The 27728-nt window shown below is 39.5% G+C and overlaps 3 protein-coding genes across 3 annotated transcripts; all 3 read left to right on the top strand.

Annotated features, from left to right (window-relative positions):
• The first annotated feature begins 1743 nt into the window (after positions 1–1743).
• LOC129449094 (C-C chemokine receptor type 5) lies at positions 1744–5572 on the top strand. The gene is made up of 2 exons (XM_055211861.2): positions 1744–1906; positions 2475–5572. The coding sequence occupies exons 1-2, from the start codon at positions 1882–1884 to the stop codon at positions 3524–3526; spliced, it is 1077 nt and encodes a 358-aa protein (XP_055067836.1). The 5' UTR covers positions 1744–1881; the 3' UTR covers positions 3527–5572.
• Positions 5573–13946: 8374 nt separating this feature from the next.
• On the top strand, positions 13947–16786 carry LOC129449269 (C-C chemokine receptor type 4). Its single transcript, XM_055212055.2, has 2 exons — positions 13947–14157; positions 15331–16786. The coding sequence occupies exons 1-2, from the start codon at positions 14087–14089 to the stop codon at positions 16355–16357; spliced, it is 1098 nt and encodes a 365-aa protein (XP_055068030.1). The 5' UTR covers positions 13947–14086; the 3' UTR covers positions 16358–16786.
• A 5396-nt stretch (positions 16787–22182) lies between these two features.
• LOC141367374 (uncharacterized) lies at positions 22183–26549 on the top strand. Its single transcript, XM_073872711.1, has 2 exons — positions 22183–22372; positions 22537–26549. The coding sequence occupies exon 2, from the start codon at positions 22743–22745 to the stop codon at positions 26547–26549; it is 3807 nt and encodes a 1268-aa protein (XP_073728812.1). The 5' UTR covers positions 22183–22372; positions 22537–22742.
• The last annotated feature ends 1179 nt before the right edge of the window (positions 26550–27728 follow it).

Here is a 27728-nt window from a genome sequence, read left to right as displayed (position 1 = left end):
GTCATTCAGTAATACTGCCGGGTTTCTACAGATACAAAGCTGAATGCTAAATCGGTGAAGTATCCCTTTAAAAATATGTGTTCTGCGCATCATATAAACTTATGTGCATCAAGTGTGATGTCAAAATAAGTGCCTGCTGCAGACACGTCTAAGGGGTTTATGATAAAAGAGACGCTCAATACTCTCTTAATCTCATGTGTAATGTCTTGCGAGTATTTTTTTCTCAACACGAGCGTCTCTTTTATCATAAATCCATTCGACGCATGCGCAGCAGGCTCGTATTTTGACAAGAGGCATGATGCACATATGTTTCCATGATGCAACAAACACACATTTTAAAATGACGTGCAACACATGACACATATTTTGAATTCACACCTCTCGAAAGAGAAGTTACCGGCCGCCACTGTAATGGAATGAATGAAAGACACAGATTTAACGAGAAAAGTATTAACCAAACAGGTGAGTAAGTTGTTTATCCTCTGAGTAATTTCTCTCAAAGCTGGTTCATCACTTGTGCACTTTAAAAAAAATATTTCAACCTCATGGTTGAGTCAAATAGAAACAAAACCAACCATTGGGTTAAATTAGACTACGGGGTACTTTTAATGGTATGGTATTTACTAATGCAAATACACTCACATATCATTAATAATAAATCATTAATAGCATGCAAATTGGATTATGATAGCTGAATATCAGTCAATACACCTAAAGAGATGCACACAAATACATGAATCATGCATTTATCATCCATATTTTGTCATTTGAATTATTGCGTCTTTAGTTTACGAGTGTGATGCGCATCAGTGAGTAAACCTTCACCCACTTGTTAATGCATCTCACTGAGAACATACTTTGTGAGATATCACAAAAGCCTAAAATATCAATTAAGTTGATTTTAAATAATGATCCTTATGGACATATTAAATTAGCTAAATAAAGGAATTAGCCTGGACTACCACTCTGATCTTATGTGTCATGGATCCAGTAGTACGTTTATTTCGTTTCTTTTCGTCACTTGAGAATCACACCCAAAATTTCCTAGATCTAGCAAATCTAAGAGACTGTATAGTTGTGAAAAGCAAAAAATAATCTGTGTGGTAAAGTCACTTGACAGAAGAGGATCTGCAATGGGAACAAATAGCCATATTGCAGAAGTTTAAGGCAGCCACATACCCAAGCAGTATAAATACGTCTGAAATTCGGTGGTATATGCATGAGTTCATTTTAATGCAGTATACAGTACAGCAACTGTTGTTTTTACAGTTCACTTAACGGACAGCATTATCGATTTGTCTCCTGTACTGACTGACTGAACCAACTGGTACATAATAACTATCAATATTTTCCATTGTCAAGCAAAAACTTCACTGCTTCCTTTTTTTAGCCACAAGTAACTTGCTGTATATTTATAGAAAGATTCTGATGAACTATTACGAAACTTAAGAGGGTGGTATAACATTACTGACATTACCGGCTCCTGTGCACTCACTTAAAGAGGGTCATGCTAAAACAAAGACATTCAAAATGAGTTTGTAAATATGAAACAAAATATACAGAACAGATAAATGTATATATTGACATTGTATTACCACTGTGTTTTTCTTTAATGGTGAAAATTTTGTCAGAGAAATATGGCTGTTTGGAGTTGAACGGAAGGTAAAAAATTTACTCTGGCATACTCAGTCAATGCAAACTTAGTCAAAACCATTTTTTATTACATGTGCAAGAACATTCAGAACATTTTTAAAGTATTAATAGTCGTTTAAACAGAGTCCCGCCTCTCAGGAAATAACACCCCTTGTGTTCTGCATAGTCTTTAACAGTCACAAATTTCTCTGACAAATTTCACAGATTCAGCTGTTATAACCAAGAGACATGACCGGGAACTCAACCACACCCGGTAAGTGACAAATGCATCCTCTGTAGTTTATTGTAGTTTAAGTCTTTATAATTAATTTAATAAAATGTAAATATTTTAAAATGAGCACAATAGGTATATTTTGTCACAACGTTTATAACGTTTCAAATCATTAATTGTTCAAAGTTAAACAATAAAAACAAAAAGTAAAAATTGTAGTGTAAGAAAATGTTATATGGACCTTAATTAAAACTCAACAGATTGGGTTCGACCCTTTTTGACCCAACATTGTCTTGAAAATAACCCATATTTTTTTTGAGTGCATATTTGACCTAACCATTGGTAGAAACAAGCCAGCTTTTTTAAAGTGTAGCACAAATTTAACAAATGAACACAAACATTTAAACGATAAATTTCAAGCACGTATATGATGCTGAAGAGCATTTGTGCCTACCGTGACCACTAGATGTCATTAAAACATCTTGAGTCAGCTGCATGTTCCTCTTTGTGGTGTGACTTCTTTTTGTATCTTTTCAAATGTAAGAGCAATGAGATTTAATGCATAACAAACAGCTGCACAATATTCTAACATCATTGTGATTTTTTTCAGACAATTCAAGTGATTTAAACTATGATTATTACAATAACCGTGGAGACAACAATGATTTTGCTCCAAGCAACAACAGCAACACGAAGGCCTTCAGTGAAGTTTTTCTTCCGACTTTCTATAGCATAGTCTTCATCATTGGCTTCATTGGGAACGGCCTGGTTGCGTGGGTCCTCATCAGACACCGTCACAAATCCAACATGACAGACGTGTGTCTCTTAAACCTCGCCATCGCTGACCTGCTCTTTCTTGCGTCACTTCCCTTCTGGGCTCATTCGGCCAGGGCTGACTGGATCTTTGGTAAATTCATGTGTCATACCGTAACGGGCCTTTACATGATGGGTCTCTACGGCAGTATCTTCTTCATGGTGCTTATGACAGTGGATCGCTATGTCATCATCGTTCATCCCCACAGTATCTTTTCCAAGAACCGCTCTGCCCAAACAGGTTTGGTTTTGGCTTTGTGCATGTGGATCCTCAGCCTGTTTGCATCTCTTCCAAATATTATAATTGTCCATGAGTCCAAAGAGATGAATGATTTAACATATTGCAGATCAAACTATTCAAGTGATGCCATGAAGTATTTTATTTCCTTTAAGATAAACTTCTTGAGTCTGTTTCTTCCTCTGATTATAATGGTTTATTGTTACGCACGGATCATCCCAACTCTGACAAGCATTAAATCCCAAAAACGACACAAAATCATCAGACTCATTCTGGCTGTGGTGGCTGTTTATTTCCTCTTTTGGACGCCATACAACATTACCATATTACTTCTCTTCATGCAGACACAAGGCTACATGCAGTCTTCTGAATGGGATAATAGTTTGAAACTGACCATGCAATGGGTGGAGACTATCGCCTACAGTCACTGTTGCCTCAATCCCATCATCTACGGCTTTGTTGGAGAGAAGTTCAGAAGAGAAGTCATAAAGGTGGTAAAGGAGCAGTTTCCCATGTGCTTCAGACAATGCTCATCTTTCTCACAACAGTTATCTGAACGCAAAGCCTCGACCTTCTCAAAATCAACTGACTTTTCCAGCACACATTTGTGACCCTGGACCATAAAACCGTAAGGGTCAATTGTTTGAAACTGAGATTTATACATCACATGAATGCTAAATTAATAAGCTTTCCACTGATGTATTAGTTGTTAGAATGATAATATTTGGCTGGGATTTACAACTATTTGAAAGTCTGGAAACTGAGGGTGCAAAAAAATCTAAATATCAAGATAATCGCCTTTAAAGTTGTCCAAATGAAGTCCTAAGCAACTGCATCCACTCACAGAAATATATTTTTAGTATATTTATGGTGGGAAATTTACAAAATAAGTTGACATAATATCAACGATTTTGTCATAAAAGAAAAATCAATAATGTATTTTACTACAGATATACCCGGTATGACTGGTTTTCTGGTCTAGGGTCACCATGTAGTGCACTTCTTATTAGGGCCTGAGGAGCAGGCGCGAATGGCCTGCACCGTGGGAGCAAAGCCCTATAGTTTTTGCTCAGTTTAGTATTTTTCTCCGAAATGAATCACATTTTTGAAGGTCTAAACATGCTCGAAAAACACATGAAAATTTGCACACGCGTCAGAAGTGGGGAAAATGTACATGTAGTATAGGCGTCAGAAGTGGGTGTGTAGAAATGGCTCGATAGCGCCACCTACAAAATTTTGGGCGTGTAGAAATGGCTCGATAGCGCCACCTACAAAATTTTGGGTGTGTAGAAATGGCTCGATAGCGCCACCTACAAAATTTTAAGAGAACAGCCCCCTCGCTACGAAAAATGTACAGATACGAAATGTGGTAGGATCATGTAGCCCCCCAAGACCTACATAAAAATCTCTTGTAGCCAAGCTCTAACCCCACAGGAAGTCTGCCATTTTAAAATTTCTCTGTAATTTGAGTGCAAATTTTGCCTTTTTTTGCTTCGTACTTTAACAAACTCCTCCTAGAAATTTAATCAGATCATCATCATATTTGGTCTGTGTCATCTAAAGGCGGTGATCCTGACTTTTCGATATAGGGTGTGTCCGTGGCGGCCTGCAAAATTTCTGTTTTGCAATGAAACAGGAAGTTTTTTTAACTCAGGCTTAAAATGTCCAATCTGACCCACGCTTCACAGGTTTGATAAGTGTCCGGGCCTGAACACAGCAACATGGCAATATTCAATAAAAGTTATAGCGCCACCTGTTTGCAGCAGGAAATGCCATATTTTACACTGTGATTTACTGCTCAGATCAGCATTATATTTGGTCAGTCTGAACTTAATGACTTCACAATAATACATTGTGAAGATCTTACATTTTCGTTAAAGGGTGTGTCTGTGGTGGCCTGGCAAAGTTTAATGTTTCACCATGAGAAAGCTGTTGTAACTCAGGCATACAATGTCTTACCTGTGACAGACTTCATATGTTTAACAAGGGTCCTGGTCTGAACACGTCAATCTAGCAACAATCAGTTACAGTCATAGCGCCACCTCCTGCACCCAGGAGGTGTGGCACATCAAAGTTCCTTTGAATATCCACCTATTTTTACCCACTTATATTCAAATATAAGGTTCACTGCTTAACTAAGGCCATAGGGTGGTGGTACCCATGCGTGCGAGGGTCCTTCCATCATTGCTTGCAGCTTTAATTCAGTTTGAAATGATAGCATTGATTCTTCTTGTGTAACTACAAAGTATTTTCATTTTGAGCAACTCTTGTTTCTTGAAACTCAAGTTCCTGTTTTTAACTAAATGTATTAAACTAAGTTTATTTACAAAATGTACATAACGATTTTAATGTCTGTTTTGTCAGCATTATAAATGAAAAGGCTACAGTACGTATGGCTGTCAGGATTTGACCTAGTGCTGGCGCTATGTGCAAAACTGTAATGCTTTTTTTGAGTATTTCTCAGATTTCTAAAAGCATTGAAGATTTTTTTGAGATTTATATTTTTTATATTTGGTGTATACATTTTTTGCTTGTAGCAGTTTTGTAGCTTTTTATGGTTGGATTGCTTGTTAATAGAAACTATGTATAATTCACTAAATGTGTTGGAATATGTGCAATGCGTTATTCCTGGAAGTATTAAAGGAAATATGATGTAACTGACTGTGTCTATATGGCCTTATCATGTGGTTGGTGTGTGTGTGTGTGTGTGTGTGTGTGTGCGTGTGCGCGCGTGTGTTTGGGGGCTGTCTGTACCTTACAGAGAGGAAATAGTCTGAAGCGTAGTGTTAAACCACATTAGCGGCAGTCATCTGTAAGTCTTTGTATCTACTGTATATTTATCACATATGAAAGCATAGGCTCAGGAATGTTACAGTACATTTCTGCCAGTTTTGTATTGTTGTTAATAATAAGAGTAGGCAGGATCCAAACGCAGTTCCTTTATTAAATTAAACACGATAATCCACAGCAGAAATAACTAAAAAACTTTGAACAGGGAAAAGAATAAATCCACACACAGTTACTGACAAAAGACAATTGAAAAGCTAGGGCAATATATACACGTTGGCTAACAAGACACAACTGGAGAGATGAACCAATCAACAAAAGAACTACTGAGACTGAAATAGGAACTCAAGATAAAAACTGTACATATATCATGCATTTATCATTCATATTTTGTCATGTGTCTGACTGCGGCAAAAATGCCTGTTCTGGTAGTCCCAAGTCAGGTGGTCTCAAATCCATCAAAGGTCTGTCCCCTGTCTGCAGTGTTTCCTGTTCTACAGTTCACCAGCCAAGATGGCCGTTCTCAAGTTTCCTGTGCTCCTTGACTCTAAGCTGGCCACACCAATACCTCCTGGACTCTCTGCCCTGGCCAAGATGGCTGTTGCTTAGTTCCCTGTGTTCCCTGTCCCAGCCAAGATGGCTGATCCCGAACTCCCTGTGTCCCATGTCCCAGCAAAGATGGTCCTACCTACCATGGCCCATCCCTGGTTCCTGTCACCATCAGCACCACCCTGGTCTCCAGCTCCACCCTGGTTTTCGTTGCCACCAGCAGCACCCTGGTCTCCCTCACCTGGTTCTCGTTGTATTCTCTTCCTCCTCCAAGGTCCCGGCCTCCATCAGCTTCTCCATGGTTCCAGCCTCAGCCAGCTCCTTGGTTCCTGCATGGCTTCCTGCCCTGGCTTTCTGCTCCGCCTTGGACACCTGAAAACCCTCTTCCTGGTCACTGTTCCTATCCAGTTATGAGCGTCTGAAGAGAGGGGGGTTCGGCTCTGTCATGATCTCCACCAGGGCTCCCTGACTACTGAGATTGTTCCACCGAACCTCAGGACTCCCTGTCCAATCAAACCTTTCACTGGACTGATAACTAGTGATTCATTACCTCACATATTTTAACCCTGTTCATTGTCACACTTATTGTGAAGTATTGTTTGTCTCTTTGCATTATCCCGTGTTTTCCTGTTTCATTGTTTCCTGTTGTGGTGCCTGTGTTTTGACCTTAGCCTGGATATTGTATTCTGATTGTTTGCTGCCTGCACTGATTTTAGCCTGGACTACGACTCTGATCTTGGATTACATCTGATGTTATGTATGCCTGGATTTCGACCTGTGCATGTCATTGTGAAGTGTTGTAATAAAAAAGCATTTGGATAAAACCTTGCCTAACCTGTCATTACCCCAGGTGGCTAATTCATATAAAATTGTGAACCAAATTTGTATGTTTTTTGTACAATTTGCTTTCACCCTTGTGATGTTGGGTAGGACAGGGATCGGTGGGGTATCATTGTTTTTACACAAATAATCATACGCTTTTGTACAATTCACTTCAGTAAAATTTTCTCGTTTTACTGACACCCATGAAAAAGTGCTGCCTATAAACAGCCATATTTTTGCATCCTTCTTAAATTTATGGAAAATACCATGTCTGGTTTGGTGGTACTATTGTCAGATGGATGAAGAGTAAAAGCCATTGTCTATGTATGTATTTACATACAGTATTAGTGAGCACCCTCACTAAAGGTAAAATAAAAATTTTCATATACATTTAAAGCTGCCGTCGGGCAACTTTGGAGGATTAAGCAGTTTCAAAATGTTTACAATTTCATGTTCCTCCCCCACTACCACCGAGCAACCTCCCTTCGAGCTCTTCCTCGTCAACGCATGTGCACCAGTATTATTGTGAACCCAGACTTAGCAAGAATACTTAGATTACTTACAAAACACTCAGAAATACAATCAATGGTTGACAAAGCAGAATTACCTGTCGAGAAGAAATGTTGCAAGCTCTGCATCCAGCTTGAACCCTTTAGAATCTCATAGATTCCTCCACCTTTCAAATGCTGGTTCGATATTGATCCTAGTTTTATTACATTCACGATCGCTTTCTATATTTGTTTCCTTCTTTTCATTTGTTGTTTTCGTAGCTCTAGTTGTTAACCGAGGAATCGGAAGTTTGTTAGTGAATGTTCTCTCCGTCATCACGCTGCGTTTAAACCAAAACACCTGTAAACTTCACGCGGATGCACGTGATATTGTAATTAGACCTGTTTGACTCGTGACTCACTCGGATCTTTAACCCGGATCTTTAAATTAACTCATGAGTCGCAAGTCTCTAGTGTCATTTACCCAGATCAGTTGAGTCCTACTACAATTCATTGTAAAACCATAAACAGCGCCACCACACACACAAACCTCTTTCAAAATTATTGATGAGACTTCGCTCGCACTACAGATCCACTCGTAACCGGCTGATCTGCGCGAGAACTGACCCGAGATTCTGACTCAGAGCCGGTAACATTGCAAACCAGAGATTCTCACTCAGAGCCGGAAACATTGCAAACTCGAGAGATCTGCTCTGACACGAGAATCTTTCACCTCATAACTGGCTGATTCGTAACCGGCTGATCAGCGTGAACCGTCTCTTCGCCTCTGGGGGCTGCATAAGCAGGACACAGTTTTTTCTATATTATTATGCTATTATTAGGCCTATTTTTTAAATGGTAGACCATACACACACCAAACCTAAAACCTATAAGCATGTTATCTCAGAAGTGAAAGGCTTTTGTTGTGGATTTGCTTTTGAGGAGACTTCAGTCGCTCTATAGATCCACTAACCGGCTCCGGCTGATCCACGCAAATCAGCCGGTTAGTGGATCTGTAGTCCCATGGTCTGCGAGTCTGCAATGTTTCCGGCTCTGATAATCTCGAGTCGCGTGGATCAGCCGGTTACAAGTGGGTCTGTACTGAGTTTCCTTGGCGATTTAGCAATACTGACTCAAGTGATTCAAGTGACTCACACAACCCGGATCACTTTAGTGAGTGACTCACAATAACCCAGATCCTTAAAAGGAGTCGAGTTTGCCAGGCCTAATTGTAATGCGCGCGAGGGGGATCTGTGGCGCGTGCAGATACTGTGATTGACAGGCAGATTTTACACAGCCCTGCGCTGATTGGACCAAATGAACCGGCCTGCGCTGATTGGACCAAACGAACCGGGAGCGGTGTATTTTTGTAAAACAAATAACAGGCTCTAGGTGGAGCTAGAAGCGCAGGGTTTTTTCTTAAATGGGTTTTTCTTAAAAGGTTTTTTTTTTGTCTAATTTATGTTTTTCTATCGGAGCATAGTGTTGGTTTCAGTGAATATGATAAAAAAATATGATCAAAAAAGTTGCCGACCGCAGCTTTAACATAATTTTTCTAGGTTATTTTTAACTCAAAAGTTGGATGTGCAGTGGTATACATGTGTTAATAGAGCTTAGTGTGTTGTGATCCAGTCACTCAAACAACATTCTGAGAAAGATATGAATTAGTCCTGCAAACATAAATTGAGCGTATTATGCATGCCATGTCACGCCGGGAAACAGGAATCAGGACACATACGTGCGGTTAACATAAAAGGGTAACGTTTAATGTAAATAACACAGAAAACAAACACAGGAACCAAACAACGGGCATAATAAATAAACTGGAAACAGACAGAATGAAGACGAATGGCGACAATGATCCGGCAAGTGAGTATAGCACAAACAGGGGTATAAATACAGACAGACTAACAATGCACAGGTGTGATGAGGAAGGTAATTAATAAATGAATTGTCCAGGTGACGGTAATCGGAACAGACACAAAACACGACACGGATTTAACCGTGACATTACCCCCCCTCAAAGAGTGGCTACCAGACACTCAAGACAAACACAAAAAAGTCTGGTAGGGTGGATCCAGGGGAGGGACGGAGGGCTCGGAGACCACAGCAGAGCCGGCGGAAGCCGGGGCGAAGCCGGCAGGGTAAAAAGCCGGGGTGAAACCGGCAGGGCAGGAAGCTAGGGTGAAACCGGTAGGGCAGGAAGCCGGGGCAAAGCCGGGAGAACTGGAGCAGCCATCTCAGGGACCGGATCTGAAGACTCGATCCTCCTGGGAACCGACGGGGATCCGATAGTCCTGGGAGTCGACTCCCACCATCTCGGGGAAACGGGCTCCTCCACGGTAGCGACCATCCCGGGGAAAAATCGAGCATGGCGTCCGTCCTGAGCCCCAAATCGAGCATGGCGGTGGACCTCCCAGGAACCGTTCCAGGCGACTCGACCAACAGGAGAATCACAGAACCGATTCGACCCTCACATAACCCGGCTCGAGTGTCGCTGCCACCACCCCGGGGAATGAATCGGGCGTGGCGACGGCTAACTCGAGCCCGGCCTGGAGTTCTGAGCATTGCCTCACAGTAAGCTCCAAGGGACCTCCTCCTCGAACCCGCTGCGTCCTTGAAAGGGCCGGATCATTCTGTCACGCCGGGAAACAGGAATCAGGACACATACGCAGGGTTCACATAAAAGGGTAACATTTAATATAAATAACACAGAAAACAAACACGGAAACCAAACAACAGGCATAATAAATAAACTGGAAACAGACAGAATGAAGACGAATGGCGACAATGATCCGGCAAGTGAGCATAGCACAAACAGGGGTATAAATACAGACAGACTAACAATGCACAGGTGTGATGAGGAAGGTAATTAATCAATGAATTGTCCAGGTGACGGTAATCGGAACAGACACAAAACATGACACGGATTTAACCGTGACATGCCATGCCAGTATTTAGTGAATAGTGTAACTGTGGCTATGTTTATATGCACAAAATTTTGTCAATCTGACTGAATTTAACCAGATTGAAGATTACGACATTACAGTTTACATGCACCTTAAACATTGCAATCTGATTAAATGTTCGTTTACATGTACATACAAACTAAATGTCTGTGCAAGTGCACAGCCAGGGTTGCCAGATTTGCCTATCAAAACCAGCCCAATGGACATTCAAAACTTTCCCAAAGGAATCCCAATGACTATTCACAGCCCAAATACCAAAAACTAATGAACAAGATCCTTAACCCGCAGAAAGGAGAACAACCGGAGACCGTTTAAACAGTAGCCCAAATCTGAACTCGAAAAAAATCTGTTGCTATTGCGTGTTTCTGTGACGAGAACCATGTGATTCATAAATAAGAGATAAATATAAGTCGTGAACTTAAGCAAAATTCTTCTGTGCATGTGCACAAGGTATTTTCTGCATCCGATTGAGAAAATACTGCGATTCATGCATTTACACGCATACTTTTTTCCTAATGATCGGTCACAGATCGGACTTCACCACCTCTTTCAATATGTATGAAATTTGCATCCAATCGAACTCAATCGTATTGATTGGGTGTTGACAATAAGGCGTCAACAGGTTCCCCTGAGTGGGAAAAGTTTTACACTCTTAAAACAATGGTCAAAAATGGTCCCTACATGTCACTGGGACGGTACCCATTCAAAAAGTACGCTTTGGCACCTAAAGAGATCATATATTAGTACCTCGGAGTTGCATATTAGTACCAAATGTATACATATCTGTACCTAAGTGATACATATTGGGACCTTTAAAAGGGACTGCCCCAATGACAGCTTGGGACCCTTTTTGACCAATTTATGTGACAGTGTGTTTGTAACACTTACTAGAAAATTATATTTAAACACTAACAATTTACTACTTTATAGCTACTAGAGGTGATATTGTTTGAATATCTGACTTTAATAAATAAATATCTACACATCCATCCATTCACCTAGACCAAAGGTAGGCAATGTCGGTCCTGGAGTGCCGATGTCCTGCAGATTTTACCTCCAACCCTGACAAAACCTTGCCTACCTGTAGTCTTCTGGTGACTCTGTAGACCTTGATACGTTGTTCAGGTGTGCTTGATTACAGCTGGACCTAAACCCTGCTGAAAAAAACAGCATCAAAGCAGCATGGGTATTTTGCTGGTCAATGCTGGTTTGATGCTGGTTTAGCTGGTGGTCACCAGCATACCAGCACCAAAACACAACATATGCTGGTCTCGCTGGTATGACCAGCATGGGATGCTGGTGCTAATGCTGGTTTGGTGCTGGTTTAGCTGGTGCTAATGCTGGTTTGGTGCTGGTTTAGCTGGTGCTAATGCTAGTGCGGATGCTGGTTTAGCTGGTGTTCACACAACATATGCTGGTCTTGCTGGAATGCTGTTTTTTCAGCATGGAACTCTGCAGGACATCGGCACTCCAGGACCAACGTTGCCTATCCCTTACCTAGACCATCTGTAATTAAGGTACAAAACCCTTTAAAAAGGTCCAATTATAAATGTTTGATGAACAATCTTTTTAGGTACTTCTTGAAAGGGTACCACCCCACAGCTTTTGTACCATTTTGTATGTTTTCGGTCCCATCTGACAGTTGCTGACATGTTTAAAAATTGTGCTGTGATTTAGGCAACAAAATAATATAAAGTTTTTTTCACATATAGTTTATTTTAAAGGGGACATTTTAAGACTTTTTAAGATGTCAAATAAATCTTTGGTGTCCCCAGAGTAGGTATATGAAGTTTATTCAAAAATACCATATAGATTATTTATTATAGTGTGTTAAAATTGCCACTTAACAAAACAAAAATGTGCCGTTTTTGGGTGTGTCCTTTAAAATGCAAATGAGTTGATCTCTGCACTAAATGCAATGTCGTGGTTGGATAGTGGTATTATCCCCTTCTGACATCACAAGGGGAGCCAAATTTCAGTGACCTATTTTTCACATGCTTGCAGAGAATGGTTTAAGTTACTTGGTGGTTTTTTCACATTTTGTAGGTTAATAGAAGCACTTGGGATCCAATTATATCACTTAAACATGGAAAAAGTCAGATTTTCATGATATGTCCCCTTTAAAAGAACCAAACTCAGTTCACTACAAGCAGAATGTGACCTCAGTTGGTGTTCACAATATAGTGGACTCAAGGAGGACACAGTTCTTTTTATCATAACTTAGATAAGAAGCTATCTATAAAGTTTTTATCAAGAACTTAGACCACAGCTTTCTGTGCAGCAGTTGATTTTGATACATGTCAAAATGACAAGCGAAGCGGACTGGGACCTCATTGCTTTCGCATGTCAAAAAGAAATCCAACCACAAAAGAAACGATAAGCGAACGGTACTCAGACCACGTCCGGAGGAGGTCTGAGTATGGTTCGCTTTTGGGTCCTTTTAAGTGGGTCTGAGATCACTTGGTTTGTTCACATATACACATACTGAACTGCTTCGAGAGCGAGGGCTAGGTGTGAAAACAACTCAGACATCAAAGAAAAGATATTATGAAGAAATGTACTTTCATGGCTTCAAAACACACCAAAGTATCATATCAGATCATAACGAAAACACATTTACTTTTCAACCTTGTGTAACTATGTAAAAGGTACAGTACAGTTTGAATGCATTGTGCTTTGCATGAAAGCCAAATGCAAATAAGCTTTTATCTAGACTTGGTACCTCCAGTCAACAATTTCCCTAGAAAGTTTCTATCATGAAAATTTCACATATTCCACTTTTCTGAGAATCGTTGGACAACCTTCTTAACTTAAAATGGGGGTGGGGGGTTGGTTGGGCTGATGTAGCATAATGGCTTATCTCATCAATTTTATGTTACCTATATTGTTCTGAATAATACATTACAGGCCTTCCATAAACGATAAATATGACCACTGCTCAAAACTTGAAAATAACAAATCCCCCATCCAACCACACATAAAGAACTTTTAAAGTAGTCCTATTTTTTGCTTTAAAAACTACAAAAAATCAGCTTGTACAGTATAAGAAAAACACAACAAGCTTAATTCTTGTAACAAAACCAACATTATTGGAAGAAGAATTGACTAATTTTACACTTTCTAATTGCTATTCCAGAAAACTGACTCACTGTTGATGGTGGAAAGAACAGAGATACACTTATATTGTTCTCATACCATGACAGACATACTGAACGGCGTTTATTGGTGTGGGTTGGCCTTGCTTGCTGACAATATTAAATACACTACACTGGCTGTGGGTGGGGGAGATATTAGCATTCATTCAGTAGCCGATTCAGCGTCAGATGACTCAGAGTTATTGTTTTATCTCGTCCGAGGGAATTTCTTCGATGCATCCAGACCTTATAACCTCAGTACAGTGACAGGAAACGTGTTCACACCTCACCTTCCCCTTGCAAATACAATTGCACACAAAAGCACACACATGCACATGCACATGCTTCATTTTACAGGAAATTTGCTGAAGGCAAATGTACAGAAACAAGGTGAAATGTGCTAGCCTCTCTTTCATGACCATATGAACCAGACAAGAGTCACTGTTAACATCTCACAGCAGTTATTCATTATGGAGGAAGCGCATACAGAAAGGTAAACTAAATTTTACTAATATTTGACAGGTAAAGGGATTAAACCTTAAAATGTCCTGAATCAGCCTTATACGTTGCATTTAATTCGATATTGCGTAAAAGCACAATGTACCACTAAAATCTTCTAGGACTAGTTAAACATAGATGACAGAAACTGATGTATTTTGATAGCAGTGGGATTGTGGTGGGATGTTTCAGAGGCCTGTGGTTATTCAGCGTGTGCCGACCTCCCGCTGTTTATACATGCAGATATATGAAAACACTGCGGTTTGTATGTGACGGATACAAGGTTTAGTTGGCGTCACAATAAAACAACATTCACAAATAAATTTAATATTTTAAACATATTAGAAGCTTTAGTTAAATGCAGTGCCTAAACATTTTTTATCAAATACTCTAGATGGGATTGTTTATTTTACTGCCGTTTTAGCGATACTACTAAATCTTAATGAGAATTCATCTGTTGTGCACTGATCATACGGCAAAGATATTTATGAAACACATTAAAAAACAGCGAAACATTTACTTTTTTATATAGTTGCCTTACTATGTGTTTGCTTTTTTGTGAAATAGATATTACATTAATATTTTAGCTTTTTTATTTAGAGTAAAGAACCTGTTTGAGAGAAATTACCCTCATTTTTATGATGGTATTAAAGGTGTTTAAAACAAACAATACACAACGACACATTTGACTTGAACCGTAAATTTTATACAGCAGTTTAACATCCCTACACCCTTAGAAATAGGTATAAAAACGGTCACTTGGACGGTACCATTTATGTACAGATATGTACCTTTTAGGTAACAATATGTATGTTTGAGTACCAGTATATACCCTTTGGTTACTAATATGCACCCTTAAGATGTATTTTTTTAAGGGTACCGCCCCAGTGACCGCTTTTGTGCCTTTATCTCTAAGAGTGTATGCATGATCAATGTAAGTAGTACACATTTGGGTGTCTCCCGTGGCTCTCTCTTTTAAATTTGTTTTAATCCAGTGTGCGCATCATAACCCCCTATTTAAACTCCCCCCGATTTCACCCTTTTGTCATTTCCTTTGGTGGTGTTAAAAAATCACAGCATGATACAATCAAACACATTCTCTTTCTTTTTTACTTATTTGTCACTGTTAGTTTTCATTTCTTTTAATTACATTACCTTTATATTGCAGAATGGAAGCAACAACAGTAAGCTATTACTACCAACTTGAAGACCACATGTGCGATACTGAACATTCAAACTTGAACTCGGATTTCAAGGCTGCCGCTTTCTACCTGGTCTTTGTGCTTGGCCTTGTCGGGAACATCACCATCTTATGGGTTCTCCTGAAAGTCATGCATCTGAAAACTTTGACAAATGTTTGCCTGCTGAATCTGGCTCTGTCTGATCTGCTAATGGTCCTTTCGCTGCCCATCTGGGCTTTGTACACTCAAGGTCATTACCTCACAGGCAATGCTATGTGTAAGGTTATAGCAGGTGTATATCAGGTGGGGCTTTACAGCGGTATCCTGTTTGTTACCCTGATGAGCGTGGATCGCTATCTGGTTATCGTACATGCCGTGGCAGTGCTTGGTGCGAAGATGCTGCGTTACGGAGTTGTGGTTAGTCTCATCATATGGGTGGTTTCAATCGCGGCTGCTCTGCCTGAGGTCATCTATGCAGCGATGGTGACGGAGGACAACACCACCAGCTGCCAGAGACTCTATCCTGAAGAATCAGCACAGAAGTGGAAGCTTTTCCGCAACTTTAGCGAAAACTCTGTTGTGCTTTTCGTCTCCTTGCCGATTATAATCTACTGCTACATCCGGGTCCTAAGGGTGGTGCAAAGGACAAAAAACAAAAAAAGGGATCGAGCTATAAAACTCATTTTAGCTATCGTTGCAGTGTTCATGGTCTTCTGGGTGCCCTACAATGTGGTTGTGTTCCTGAAGACCTTGCAAGAGTTTGGCATACTGAGAAGCTGTGTGCCGTTTTATCATATCAACAGGGCCATGGATCTGACAGAGATGATCGCGCTGACGCACTGCTGCATAAATCCAGTGATTTATGCATTTGTCGGAGAAAAGTTTCGAAAATGCCTCGCAAGTGTGTTTTCAAAATGTCTACGATCTGCAAAGATCTACCAGTTCGACTCGCTTAAAACCCAATCAAATCATTCAAAGGTTTCAGATAATGACACCTCCAATACAGGTTTTTAAAGAACTGATATTTTTCTTCTCTTTTTTACACCACACATCAAACAATATATAGTTACACGGTACAACAACACACAGTTTAAAAATATACAAAAATAATGTTAATATTTTCGTAATGTGACCTTGTCTGTGAAAACCCAGCTAAAGTTTGTGTTTTACTGTTTTCTACATAAAATCATCCTATATAATGTAAAGAATATTGTGTGAAAATATAACCTTGATATTTGAAATATTGAGTAAGATCATGACAAAGATTGAAATCAATGTGAAATCACAGACAGGGTCAGACATACACTTTATGTAAATTATGTTTAAAATGAATTTTAAGTGAAATTTTAAGTAAAAAAACTAAAATTTTTAAGTGTTACTAATTAAATTAATTAAGTTGATCCAACTTTTCTCTTTTTACAGTGTAAGAAAAAAGTTTTTGTTTTGACATAAAAAAAGTTCACATAACAAATTAATTTAAAATCTATTTTAACTTGTTTTAAGTTAAAGTTACATAAAAATCTATGTTGATTTGACAAAAAATGTTGCATTTTTTTACAGTGTGCTGTTTTTAAAGCTTATTGTGTAGTTTTTGTAAGCTTTGTTTTTGTAAATATTTTGTCTTAAGTTTTATCATAATGTTTTATCCTAAGAAATGTTTTTGTTGTTTTAGGCAATATTATATAAGTGTTACTACCTCAAGAAAATCAAGAAAATAGCTATTACTGTTAAAAACAAATTATAAAAATTCCCATTTGTCTCAAGTTGATACAGGAGATTCTTGTATTTGTGATCAATTTCGTGTCTATAAAGTAATTCATAATGGCTGTAAAATGAAATAATGCATTAATGTGATACATCTACCTTCATAATCATTACCACATTTGCTCTCACCACATACCGTGCCGAAGCATTTAGCACTGCTCTGTGCTGCGCAGTGAATAACCACAAGAGTTTGAAAGAAAGACCTCCTTAACCACACATATCGAAGGTAAAACTCAATTTAAATACAGCTATTCTTTCTTTTTGTATTATTTTCTGCATCGCATTTAATCCATAAGTTACTCATTCATGTTAATTTTGCATATTCACCTTATTCATCAATGTATTAATAAACAAGTAAATAAAAAATCTGTTTCAAATCTATGTTGTAATGCTGCAATTTACCACAAGAGCTCTCTATAACACACAGGGCTTGTTATTGGAGTTATACGCAACCTTGCATACAACGGAGGACACAAGTGATGTCAACATCAACACTAATTGCCTTATGTAATGATTACATGAGCTCTTGGAGTGCTAACCAGGAATAATGGGATATGACTTGCTTATCGATTTAAACAACAGTGTTGCATTTTCTAATGGTGATGTTGCAGGGGTTATCAAAGTCAGACAGCCAGCTTCCCTTTTTGCACTTACATTTTTAAGTATAATCAGCTTGTATTTAGTGATTAGTTGCTGTAACTTATAAAATAAAGCTGAAATAAGTTAAACTAATTTCACTTTATTTTATGTTGCAGCAACTTTTTCTAATTAGCCAAAGGACAACTACAGTCAGTGTTGCCAGAATGGAAAGTCCAAAGATCGTAGGCCTACTAGAAACACAAAATGATTGTATTTGGAAAAAAATATTGTCGAATGTGCAGAATACAGCTATTTATCTAGACAAACAACTTTTGATAACCTGCAGATGGGTAAAGAGGTGGGACGTGGGTGAAGCTGAGGTGACTGTTTGCTGAAACCACGCCCACCTAGCTCAACTCTAGAGACAGCAGTGGCAGTTCATTTATCACTCAAGTGGCCACACCCTTAAATATGCAAAACTTTAAGGCTTAATATAATTTTAATGGGTGAGTTAAAAAAAATCACCCCCCTCCCAGTTGTCATGAAAGGCAAAATAAGCTATACAGACCAAAAACAGTTTTTGTAGCAGGCTGTAAACATATTATTTTCTGCTGTGAAGTTGGATATTTTAACATGGGGGTCTATAGGAATGAACTCCCTTTCGGAGCCAGCCTCTAGTGGCCAGTCAATATATTGCAGTTAAAGTCACTTCACTATTTTTGCAGTGTTTTTAACAGCGAAATTAACAAAATATCAGCAACACTCCCTTTTTAATTTAGTGTAGATATGTATTCTTTTAACACCAAAAGAATTAAAAAGATTTACTGACAAACAGCTAGTTACTGAAACTGTCCAACCTCTTTGCTTATTCGAAATATAACACAGAAAACATTCACATTGTTGGCAGTTTGCTTTTCTGTCTACTGTTCTTGAGTGAACTGATTCTTTTGTATTTTGTAGAAATCTGTTTGGTATGAAAGTGTTGCGTGTGTGTGAGGGAATTAAAATAAACTGGTGAGGAAGTTGTGCCAATATATTTAACCTTTTGTTACAACAAAAATAATTAGGCCTAAGAGAAGTGCCCTTTTATACTTGAGCCTCTTCCCCACTGTGCAAGTCTTTGTGCAGGTCCATGCTTGCAAGAAAAATATCTACATGTATTGATATTCTTGTCAGAGCCAATCCTAGACATCTGGGGTCCCTAACATGTGAGGGGGGGGGGCATGTCCACGTGTTGATAAAACCCAATTTTTTGTCTCTGCTTGAATCTAGCTAAAATTTTTACTAAAAACATGTATTATCTTACATCTTTATTTTTGCCGTATGGACATTACTTTAACACTCAACAGAATAATTGATAACATTGAAACATGTTTTCTGAAAAGCCCTTAATCTGTTACATTTGTATTTAGAAAACAAGGTCTTCTGCCAAATTTATATTATAAGAGATGTAAAACATCAAGGAAGCAAAACAAATGACAAATGAAATTAAAGTATTGTAAGATGGGACTGCTTGTTATGCTTTCAAAAGGCTCTTGTGGCAAAGTACTCACGCGCCAATTGTGCAGCGACTAATAAAATTAAGGGCAAGGGGCCCCCTAGCTGTTCGGGCCCTACGCAGTTTGCGTACCCTGCGTATAGGGAGAATTGGCTGTCGATTGTCCTACAGGTTGTGATCATAGGATGTATTGTGTCAGTGCAAATCCTGTAAAAGTGTTTCTAACAAAATAACCATATAATATATTTCAATAAGTGTGTGGGGGACCTACAAGATAATTGTGTCCAGAGGCATTCGATTTCTTAGTCCGAGCCTGCTCACATATAGACCCCTTCACGGTTCACGTCACAGGCGGTTCCCACTGCGCATGTCGGGGTCAAAAAAGTCATTACAGCAGATTGAGTTGCGTATTATTCGGTATCGTCAAAAATGCCTACTTACGTCGTGGGCTGTGAAAATCGCACCAGGTCTTCCGTTAAGTTTTCGCGATTCATGCAGAATCTCAAAAACAAAAAATACAACATCTGCGGCTGCAAGCAATTATTGTGCAGACTGGAACAATGCAAACATCAAAGAGGCTTGTGTTTGTAGTGCTCACTTCTTTTGAGGTAAGTCATAATTTTTCAGCCCTGTTAGATTAAATTATAAAGCCTGGATGGTATGAACAGTTTGACCCCATGCTGCGCGCGCACCCGATAGTCATTCAATGTTTACAAACCTTGAAGAGGTCCATAATAGTTGTAATGAGTAGTCCAAGAAAGCAGCATGAGAAGGATCTAAATGCAGATTACTATAATAACTTGACAGATAAGAACATAACTACACTTGGGTTCTGCCTCTCAGTGGAGTTTTATAAAAAGAGAGCTTGACAAGACAATAAACCCAGCAGTAACCCTTCAACAGCTACGTGTGCCAAATTGCCCTATTGAGAACTAGGTGGAGGAATTCGTGGATTTATGCTATCAGGTAGAATTTAATGATGTACAGTATTGTTCAAAATAATAGCAGTACAATGTGACTAACCAGAATAATCAAGGTTTTTAGTATATTTTTTATTGCTACGTGGCAAACAAGTTACCAGTAGGTTCAGTAGATTCTCAGAAAACAAACAAGACCCAGCATTCATGATACGCACGCTCTTAAGGCTGTGCAATTGGGCAATTAGTTGAAAGGGGTGTGTTAAAAAAATAGCAGTGTCTACCTTTGACTGTACAAACTCAAAACTATTTTGTACAAAAAAATTTTTTTCTGGGATTTAGCAATCCTGTGAATCACTAAACTAATATTTAGTTGTATGACCACAGAGTCAACCAACTTGTGGCACCTCTCAGCTGTTATTCCACTCCATGATTCTTTAACAACATTCCACAATTCATTCACATTTCTTGGTTTTACTTCAGAAACAGCATTTTTGATATCACCCCACAAGTTCTCAATTGGATTAAGGTCTGGAGATTGGGCTGGCCACTCCATAACATTAATTTTTTTGGTTTGGAACCAAGACTTCGCCCGTTTACTAGTGTGTTTTGGGTCATTGTCTTGTTGAAACAACCATTTCAAGGGCATGTCCTCTTCAGCATAGGGCAACATGACCTCTTCAAGTATTTTAACATATGCAAACTGATCCATGATCCCTGGTATGCGATAAATAGGCCCAACACCATAGTAGGAGAAACATGCCCATATCATGATGCTTGCACCTCCATGCTTCACTGTCTTCACTGTGTACTGTGGCTTGAATTCAGAGTTTGGGGGTCGTCTCACAAACTGCCTGTGGCCCTTGGACCCAAAAAGAACAATTTTACTCTGATCAGTCCACAAAATGTTCCTCCATTTCTCTTTAGGCCAGTTGATGTGTTCTTTGGCAAATTGTAACCTCTTCTGCACATGCCTTTTTTTTAACAGAGGGACTTTGCGGGGGATTCTTGAAAATAGATTAGCTTCACACAGACGTCTTCTAACTGTCACAGTACTTACAGGTAACTCCAGACTGTCTTTGATCATCCTGGAGGTGATCATTGGCTGAGCCTTTGCCATTCTGGTTATTCTTCTATCCATTTTGATGGTTGTCTTCCGTTTTCTTCCACGTCTCTCTGGTTTTGCTCTCCATTTTAAGGCATTGGAGATCATTTTAGCTGAACAGCCTATCATTTTTTGCACCTCTTTATAGGTTTTCCCCTCTCCAATCAACTTTTTAATCAAAGTACGCTGTTCTTCTGAACAATGTCTTGAACGACCCATTTTCCTCAGCTTTCAAATGCATGTTCAACAAGTGTTGGCTTCATCCTTAAATAGGGGCCACCTGATTCACACCTGTTTCTTCACAAAATTGATGACCTCAGTGATTGAATGCCACACTGCTGTTTTTTTGAACACACCCCTTTCGGCTAATTCAACTGGTTGCCCAGTTGCGCAGCCTTGGGAGCGTGCGTGTCATGGGTGCTGGGTCTCGTTTCTTTTCTGGGAATCTACTGAACCTACTGGTGACTTGTTTGCCACGTAGCAATAAAAAAATATACTAAAAACCTTGATTATTCTGGTTAGTCACATTGTACTGCTATTATTTTGAACAATACTGTAGCTCTTATGGACATTTTTCTTTCAGACTTGATGAGAAATGAGTTATTTGATGTCTAGGAATAGATATGTAAGAGCTTTAATGGAATATATTGACTATGCCTTGTTGTTGTGTGGCTCTTCTTTCACTGTGGGAACTGTGCATACACTGTGCCCAATACTGCCACAGTGTTTGCCACACCAGAGCCCAATCACATCAGGCCTGCTATGCCACAGCCTGCTGACGTCAGACCTGCCATACCACAGCTTCCTTTAATTTAGCAACATCACATATGGTTGCCAGCTATACTAATATGGATCAATATATGTGGCAATATAGGGGCGGTTTCCCAGACAGGGCTTAAACCTAGTCCCAGACTAACTTAAATGTTAGTGTTGTCTTGATTGAAAACATCTTGCTCTGACATATCTTAAAATATATCTGTTCTGGATCATTCATTAATCTTTAATATTTGCTATTGATTTAATACTAATACATAGTAGCTTTCTTTAAAAAATACAGTTAAGGATGGACAGTTAAATTCAGTTAATTGCATCAATCAAATGTAGAACAACACAGAAGGAGCTTGAAGCAGCATTGATTTTGTGATCCTCTGTAGAAAGCATTGTCTGTAAGTTTGTGATTCATTTTTATTCAGTTTGTTAAAGTTACTATTTATAAAGCTAAGTAATGTGGAATTTCAGATATTTTACAACTATATACTATGAATTCGTGTTAGTGTTGTTTTTGGAGATAACTAAGTAGTTCTATTGTATTTACATCTCCTTTCTGTAGTTTCACTCTGTTTTTCGACATATTCATCGTGGTGTGGAATAAAGCAGCATTCTCCCACAAGCTTATGTGTTGGAAAGAGTTTATCTGTCTGTCTAACTTTGGGAAGAGTGACGCCATTGTGAGGGCAGAACAGTGAAAAGACATACTCAACAGTGATTACAACAACAGTCAATTATCTTCCTTCTTCTCAAACAATCTACAGTAAAATGCTATCAAAGGAAAACATAAGCCTTGCAACCAGATCAGTGTGTTCACATTCACACAATTCATCAAGATCAACACATTCAAGAAGATCAGCAGCCAGTCTTATAGCAATAGAGGCTCGAGCCAAAGCTGAAGCTGCCCGAGCGAGAGCAGCATATTCTCAAAGAGAGATTGAAATTAAAGTAAAGAAAGCTCAACTACAGGTAGAAGAGACACGCTTAGAGGCTACATTAGAAGCACTCCAGCAAGAGAAAGAGGCAGAAGCTGCCTTAGCTGAAGCTACAGCATATGAAGCCATTGATGGAGCTGACATAGAAAAGTCATCTGAAAATGAATGTAAACAAAAGAGCTCAACTTTCAATGCACTTAAGCGGACTGATGAATATGTTCAGGATCAAAATGCTTACAAAAACAAGCATCATCAAGCTTCAAAACAAACACCACTACGTCAGTCGGCTGACAGAGAACAGCAAAATGCTCTTCCATCTTATAGGCAGTCTATTCATAATTCTCAAGAAACACCTCAGCATGTCAGTTCATACAGTGAGCCACTCTTTCAGTCACAGAACACACATGACAGTATTCGACCGATTATAGTACCTGACAAAGAAGAAAATGTTCATTACACTCACCCATCAAATTACTGTAACTCAAACAGGAATTACTCACCTGATGTAGGAAATGAGCCACATGCTGCAAAACCTGAAAACTCAGAGATATTAAATTTAGCCAAGTTCTTAGCACGCAGAGACCTGCTCACTGCTGGACTCATAAAGTTTGATGACAAGCCAGAGAATTACTTGGCATGGAAATCAACATTCTCAAATGCAATAGAAGACCTGAATTTAAAACCTTCTGAAGAGCTCGACTTGCTGACTAAGTGGCTTGGTCCAGAATCAGCCGAACACGCTCGCCGAATAAGATCAGTTCATATTAACTATCCTGCCGTCGGGCTCAGTAGAATTTGGGAAAGACTGGAGCAGTGCTACGGCTCTGCAGAAGCTATAGAGTCAGCACTCCTAAATAAAGTTGACTGCTTTCCTAGAATCTCTAATAGGGACCCACAGTGTCTCAGGGAACTAGCAGATTTACTGTCAGAGATTGAATCTGCCAAAATGGATGGATACTTACCTGGTTTGTCTTACCTGGACACTGCACGAGGCATTGCCCCTATACTTGAGAAGCTGCCATTTGCCCTCCAGGAGAAGTGGATGCGACAAGGGTCTAGATATAAGCAAGAACACAATGTCAGCTTTCCTCCCTTCTCATTTTTCTCCACCTTCATCAGAAATGAGGCTCATATGAGAAATGACCCCAGTTTTAAATTCAATCTGCCAAACACAATGCAACCCACAGGACAGAAGTTTTTCTCCAGAGAAAAAAGACTACCTGTTGCTGTGCACAAGACTGAAGTAGAGCATGGAATTCCTACAGTAAAATCTAAGCTGGTTGGAGAAGACTTCAGCAAACAGTGTCCAATTCATAAAAAACCACACCCGCTCCACAAATGCAGAGGCTTTAGGGAAAAACCCATAGATGAGCGCAAAGCCTTTTTAAGGGAACACGCTATATGTTTCCGCTGCTGCTCTTCAACATCTCACCAAGCCAGGAATTGTACCTCAACCATTCAGTGTTCAGAATGTGACAGTGAAAGACACATAGCAGCCCTTCATCCTGGTCCAGCGCCCTGGTCTAAAAATGAAACGGTCAGACCTGTGATACACCATGGCGGGGAGGATGATGAAAAAACCATAACAACTGTCGCCACATCCAGCTGCACAAAGGTCTGTGGTAATGGTTTCAGAGGAAGATCATGCTCCAAGATCTGCCTAGTTAATATATATTGTAAAGATCATCCTCAAATAAAGTTGAAAACCTATGCTATTCTAGATGACCAGAGTAACAAGTCTTTAGCAAAATCCACCTTCTTCGACAAATTTAATGTCATTGACCATGCATCTCCTTACACACTGAAGACATGTACAGGTACATCAGAAATCTTAGGACGCAGAGCAAAGGGTTTCATTATAGAATCAATCAATGACGGTGCCAGTTTTACACTTCCCACACTTATTGAGTGTAATGAACTTCCCGACAACAGAGCTGAAATCCCTACTCCTGATGCTGCTTGGAACCATGCTCACCTGAAATCAGTAGCTCATAAGATACCTCCACTTGACCCTGAAGCTGAGATTCTTCTTCTTCTTGGAAGAGACATCATTGAAGTGCACAAAGTATTGGAACAGCGCAATGGTCCTCGACATGCTCCTTTCGCTCAGAAGTTAGCTTTGGGATGGGTAGTAATAGGAGATGTTTGTCTAGATGGTGCCCACAAACCATGCAAAGTTAATACTTTCAAAACAAGCATTTTCATGAATGGACGCCCAAGCCAAACGGAACCCTGTGAAAATAATATACAAATCAAAGAGAAGTTTTGCCATTACAATGAACATCTGACTTCACTGGCACCATCTTTGAAACTACAATTTACAAAAACACACACAAAGAGCAATACAACAGAAATCTTTCAGTCCACAAAAGATGATGACAAACTAGCACCATCAATGGAAGATCTCGTCTTTCTGAAGATGATGCAAAAAGAAGTATATCAAGACGAATCAAACAGCTGGGTTGCTCCACTTCCCTTTCGCGGCCCACGTCAAAGACTTCCTAATAACAGACAACAAGCAAGTAACCGGCTCCAATCACTCACACGTACACTGAAAAAACACCCACGCATGAAGGACCATTTTCTGGAGTTCATGACTAAGATGTTTGAAAACAGGCATGCAGAACCTGCACCACCTCTTTCCAAAAATGAAGAGTGCTGGTACCTTCCAATCTTTGGGGTCTATCACCCACAAAAACCAGATCAAATTAGAGTTGTCTTTGATTCCAGTGCTCAATATCATGGAGTATCTTTGAATAGTGTACTCCTTACTGGGCCCAACATGAATAACAGCCTGCTTGGAGTGTTGCTGCGCTTCAGAAAAGAAAAGGTTCCCATAACAGCCGACATCCAGCAAATGTTTCATTGCTTTGTAGTCAGAGAAGACCACCGCAACTTCTTACGTTTCCTCTGGTACCGTAATAATGACCTAGAAAATGAAGTTGTAGAATTCAGAATGCGAGTGCATGTCTTCGGCAACAGTCCCTCACCAGCTGTGGCCATGTACGGGCTCAAGAAAGCTGCCTTGGAAGGGGAGAAGGAACATGGTTCAGATGTAAAACAGTTCATTGAGAGGAACTTTTATGTCGATGATGCTCTGGTATCCCTACCTACCAAACATGAAGCCATCACACTCCTTAGAAATGCCCAAGCCATTCTGGCAGCTTCAAATCTTCGCCTACACAAGATAGCCTCAAACAAAATTGAAGTAATGAGAGCATTCCCTCTGGACGATTTAGCAGAGAACCTGAAGGACTTAAACCTTGCTGTTGACCTTCCTCATATGCAGAGAAGCTTAGGGGTTGGCTGGGATGTTTCAAAAGACAACTTCACCTTTCAGGTACCAGATGATGAGCAACCTTACACAAGACGTGGAATCTTGTCTACAGTGAACAGTCTATTTGATCCATTTGGATTTGTAGCACCTGTAATCATTAAAGGTAGATCTTTAAATGGCTGCACTTGGAGTTTCAACCCACCACACTCATCACACATGGGAGGCAGCTGGGAACGCATGATAGGCATCACCAGGCGGATCCTTGATGCTATGTTAATGAATATCAGTCAAGTAAAATTTACCCATGAAGTCCTCATCACATTCATGGCAGAGGTTTCAGCTATTGTAAATGTCGTCCATTAACACCAGTATCAACGGATCCAAACAATCCACTCATCCTATCCCCAGCAACACTTCTCACACAAAAGACTGGCACACTTCCACCTCCAAATGGCAACTTCAATGAAAGGAACCTCTACGTTTGCCAGTGGAGACAAGTTCAAAGTTTGGCCAACACCTTTTGGCATCGATGGAGAAGGGAGTATTTAAGCACTCTTCAAAATCGGAGAAAGTGGCAAAGAGAAGAACGTAACCTTCAACCTGGAGACGTGTCCTCCTCAAGGAAGGTCAAGTTCAAAGAAATTACTGGCCCATGGGCATTATACAAAGGAGTTTCCCAGGTAATGATGGAAGAGTCAGGAAGGTTGAAGTTAAGACAATAAAAGATGGAATACCAAAGGTCTACTTACGTCCCATCTCCGACACAGTCCTTCTCCTGCCGTCAAAGATGGAATAAGAGGTGTCGTGTTCAATGATGACATCCTACGGATGCCAGGCGGGGAGTGTTCTGGATCATTCATTAATCTTTAATATTTGCTATTGATTTAATACTAATACATAGTAGCTTTCTTTAAAAAATACAGTTAAGGATGGACAGTTAAATTCAGTTAATTGCATCAATCAAATGTAGAACAACACAGAAGGAGCTTGAAGCAGCATTGATTTTGTGATCCTCTGTAGAAAGCATTGTCTGTAAGTTTGTGATTCATTTTTATTCAGTTTGTTAAAGTTACTATTTATAAAGCTAAGTAATGTGGAATTTCAGATATTTTACAACTATATACTATGAATTCGTGTTAGTGTTGTTTTTGGAGATAACTAAGTAGTTCTATTGTATTTACATCTCCTTTCTGTAGTTTCACTCTGTTTTTCGACATATTCATCGTGGTGTGGAATAAAGCAGCATTCTCCCACAAGCTTATGTGTTGGAAAGAGTTTATCTGTCTGTCTAACTTTGGGAAGAGTGACGCCATTGTGAGGGCAGAACAATATCAATGCGAGTGTTGTTTCTCAAGATGCCCACCAGTAATTTTAATTTATAAATTATGTTTTTAAAAATGACCTAAATATCACAATTTAACTAAAGCCTAGTCCTGGCTTAAGATAATCCCTGTTTGGGACACTGCCCCATAGTGTTTTAATGTAAGAATCACACAGCATATTTGAGTAATTTTCAAAGTGTGTTAAATGTGTATCCCAATG

The sequence above is a fragment of the Misgurnus anguillicaudatus genome, chromosome 10 (genome assembly GCF_027580225.2).
Source record: "Misgurnus anguillicaudatus chromosome 10, ASM2758022v2, whole genome shotgun sequence".
Taxonomy (NCBI): domain Eukaryota; kingdom Metazoa; phylum Chordata; class Actinopteri; order Cypriniformes; family Cobitidae; genus Misgurnus; species Misgurnus anguillicaudatus.
The sequence above is the reverse complement of the archived record's forward strand: the minus strand, read 5'-3'. Positions and strand labels throughout refer to the sequence as shown.

Coding starts and splice junctions, on each gene's coding strand:
- LOC129449269 (XM_055212055.2), top strand. CDS start 14,087: ATGAACCAGACAAGAGTCACTGTTAACATCTCACAGCAGTTATTCATT. Junction 14,158..15,330: donor GAGGAAGCGCATACAGAAAG/GTAAACTAAATT, acceptor TTTATATTGCAG/AATGGAAGCAACAACAGTAA.
- LOC141367374 (XM_073872711.1), top strand. CDS start 22,743: ATGCTATCAAAGGAAAACATAAGCCTTGCAACCAGATCAGTGTGTTCA.
- LOC129449094 (XM_055211861.2), top strand. CDS start 1,882: ATGACCGGGAACTCAACCACACCCG. Junction 1,907..2,474: donor CGGGAACTCAACCACACCCG/GTAAGTGACAAA, acceptor GATTTTTTTCAG/ACAATTCAAGTGATTTAAAC.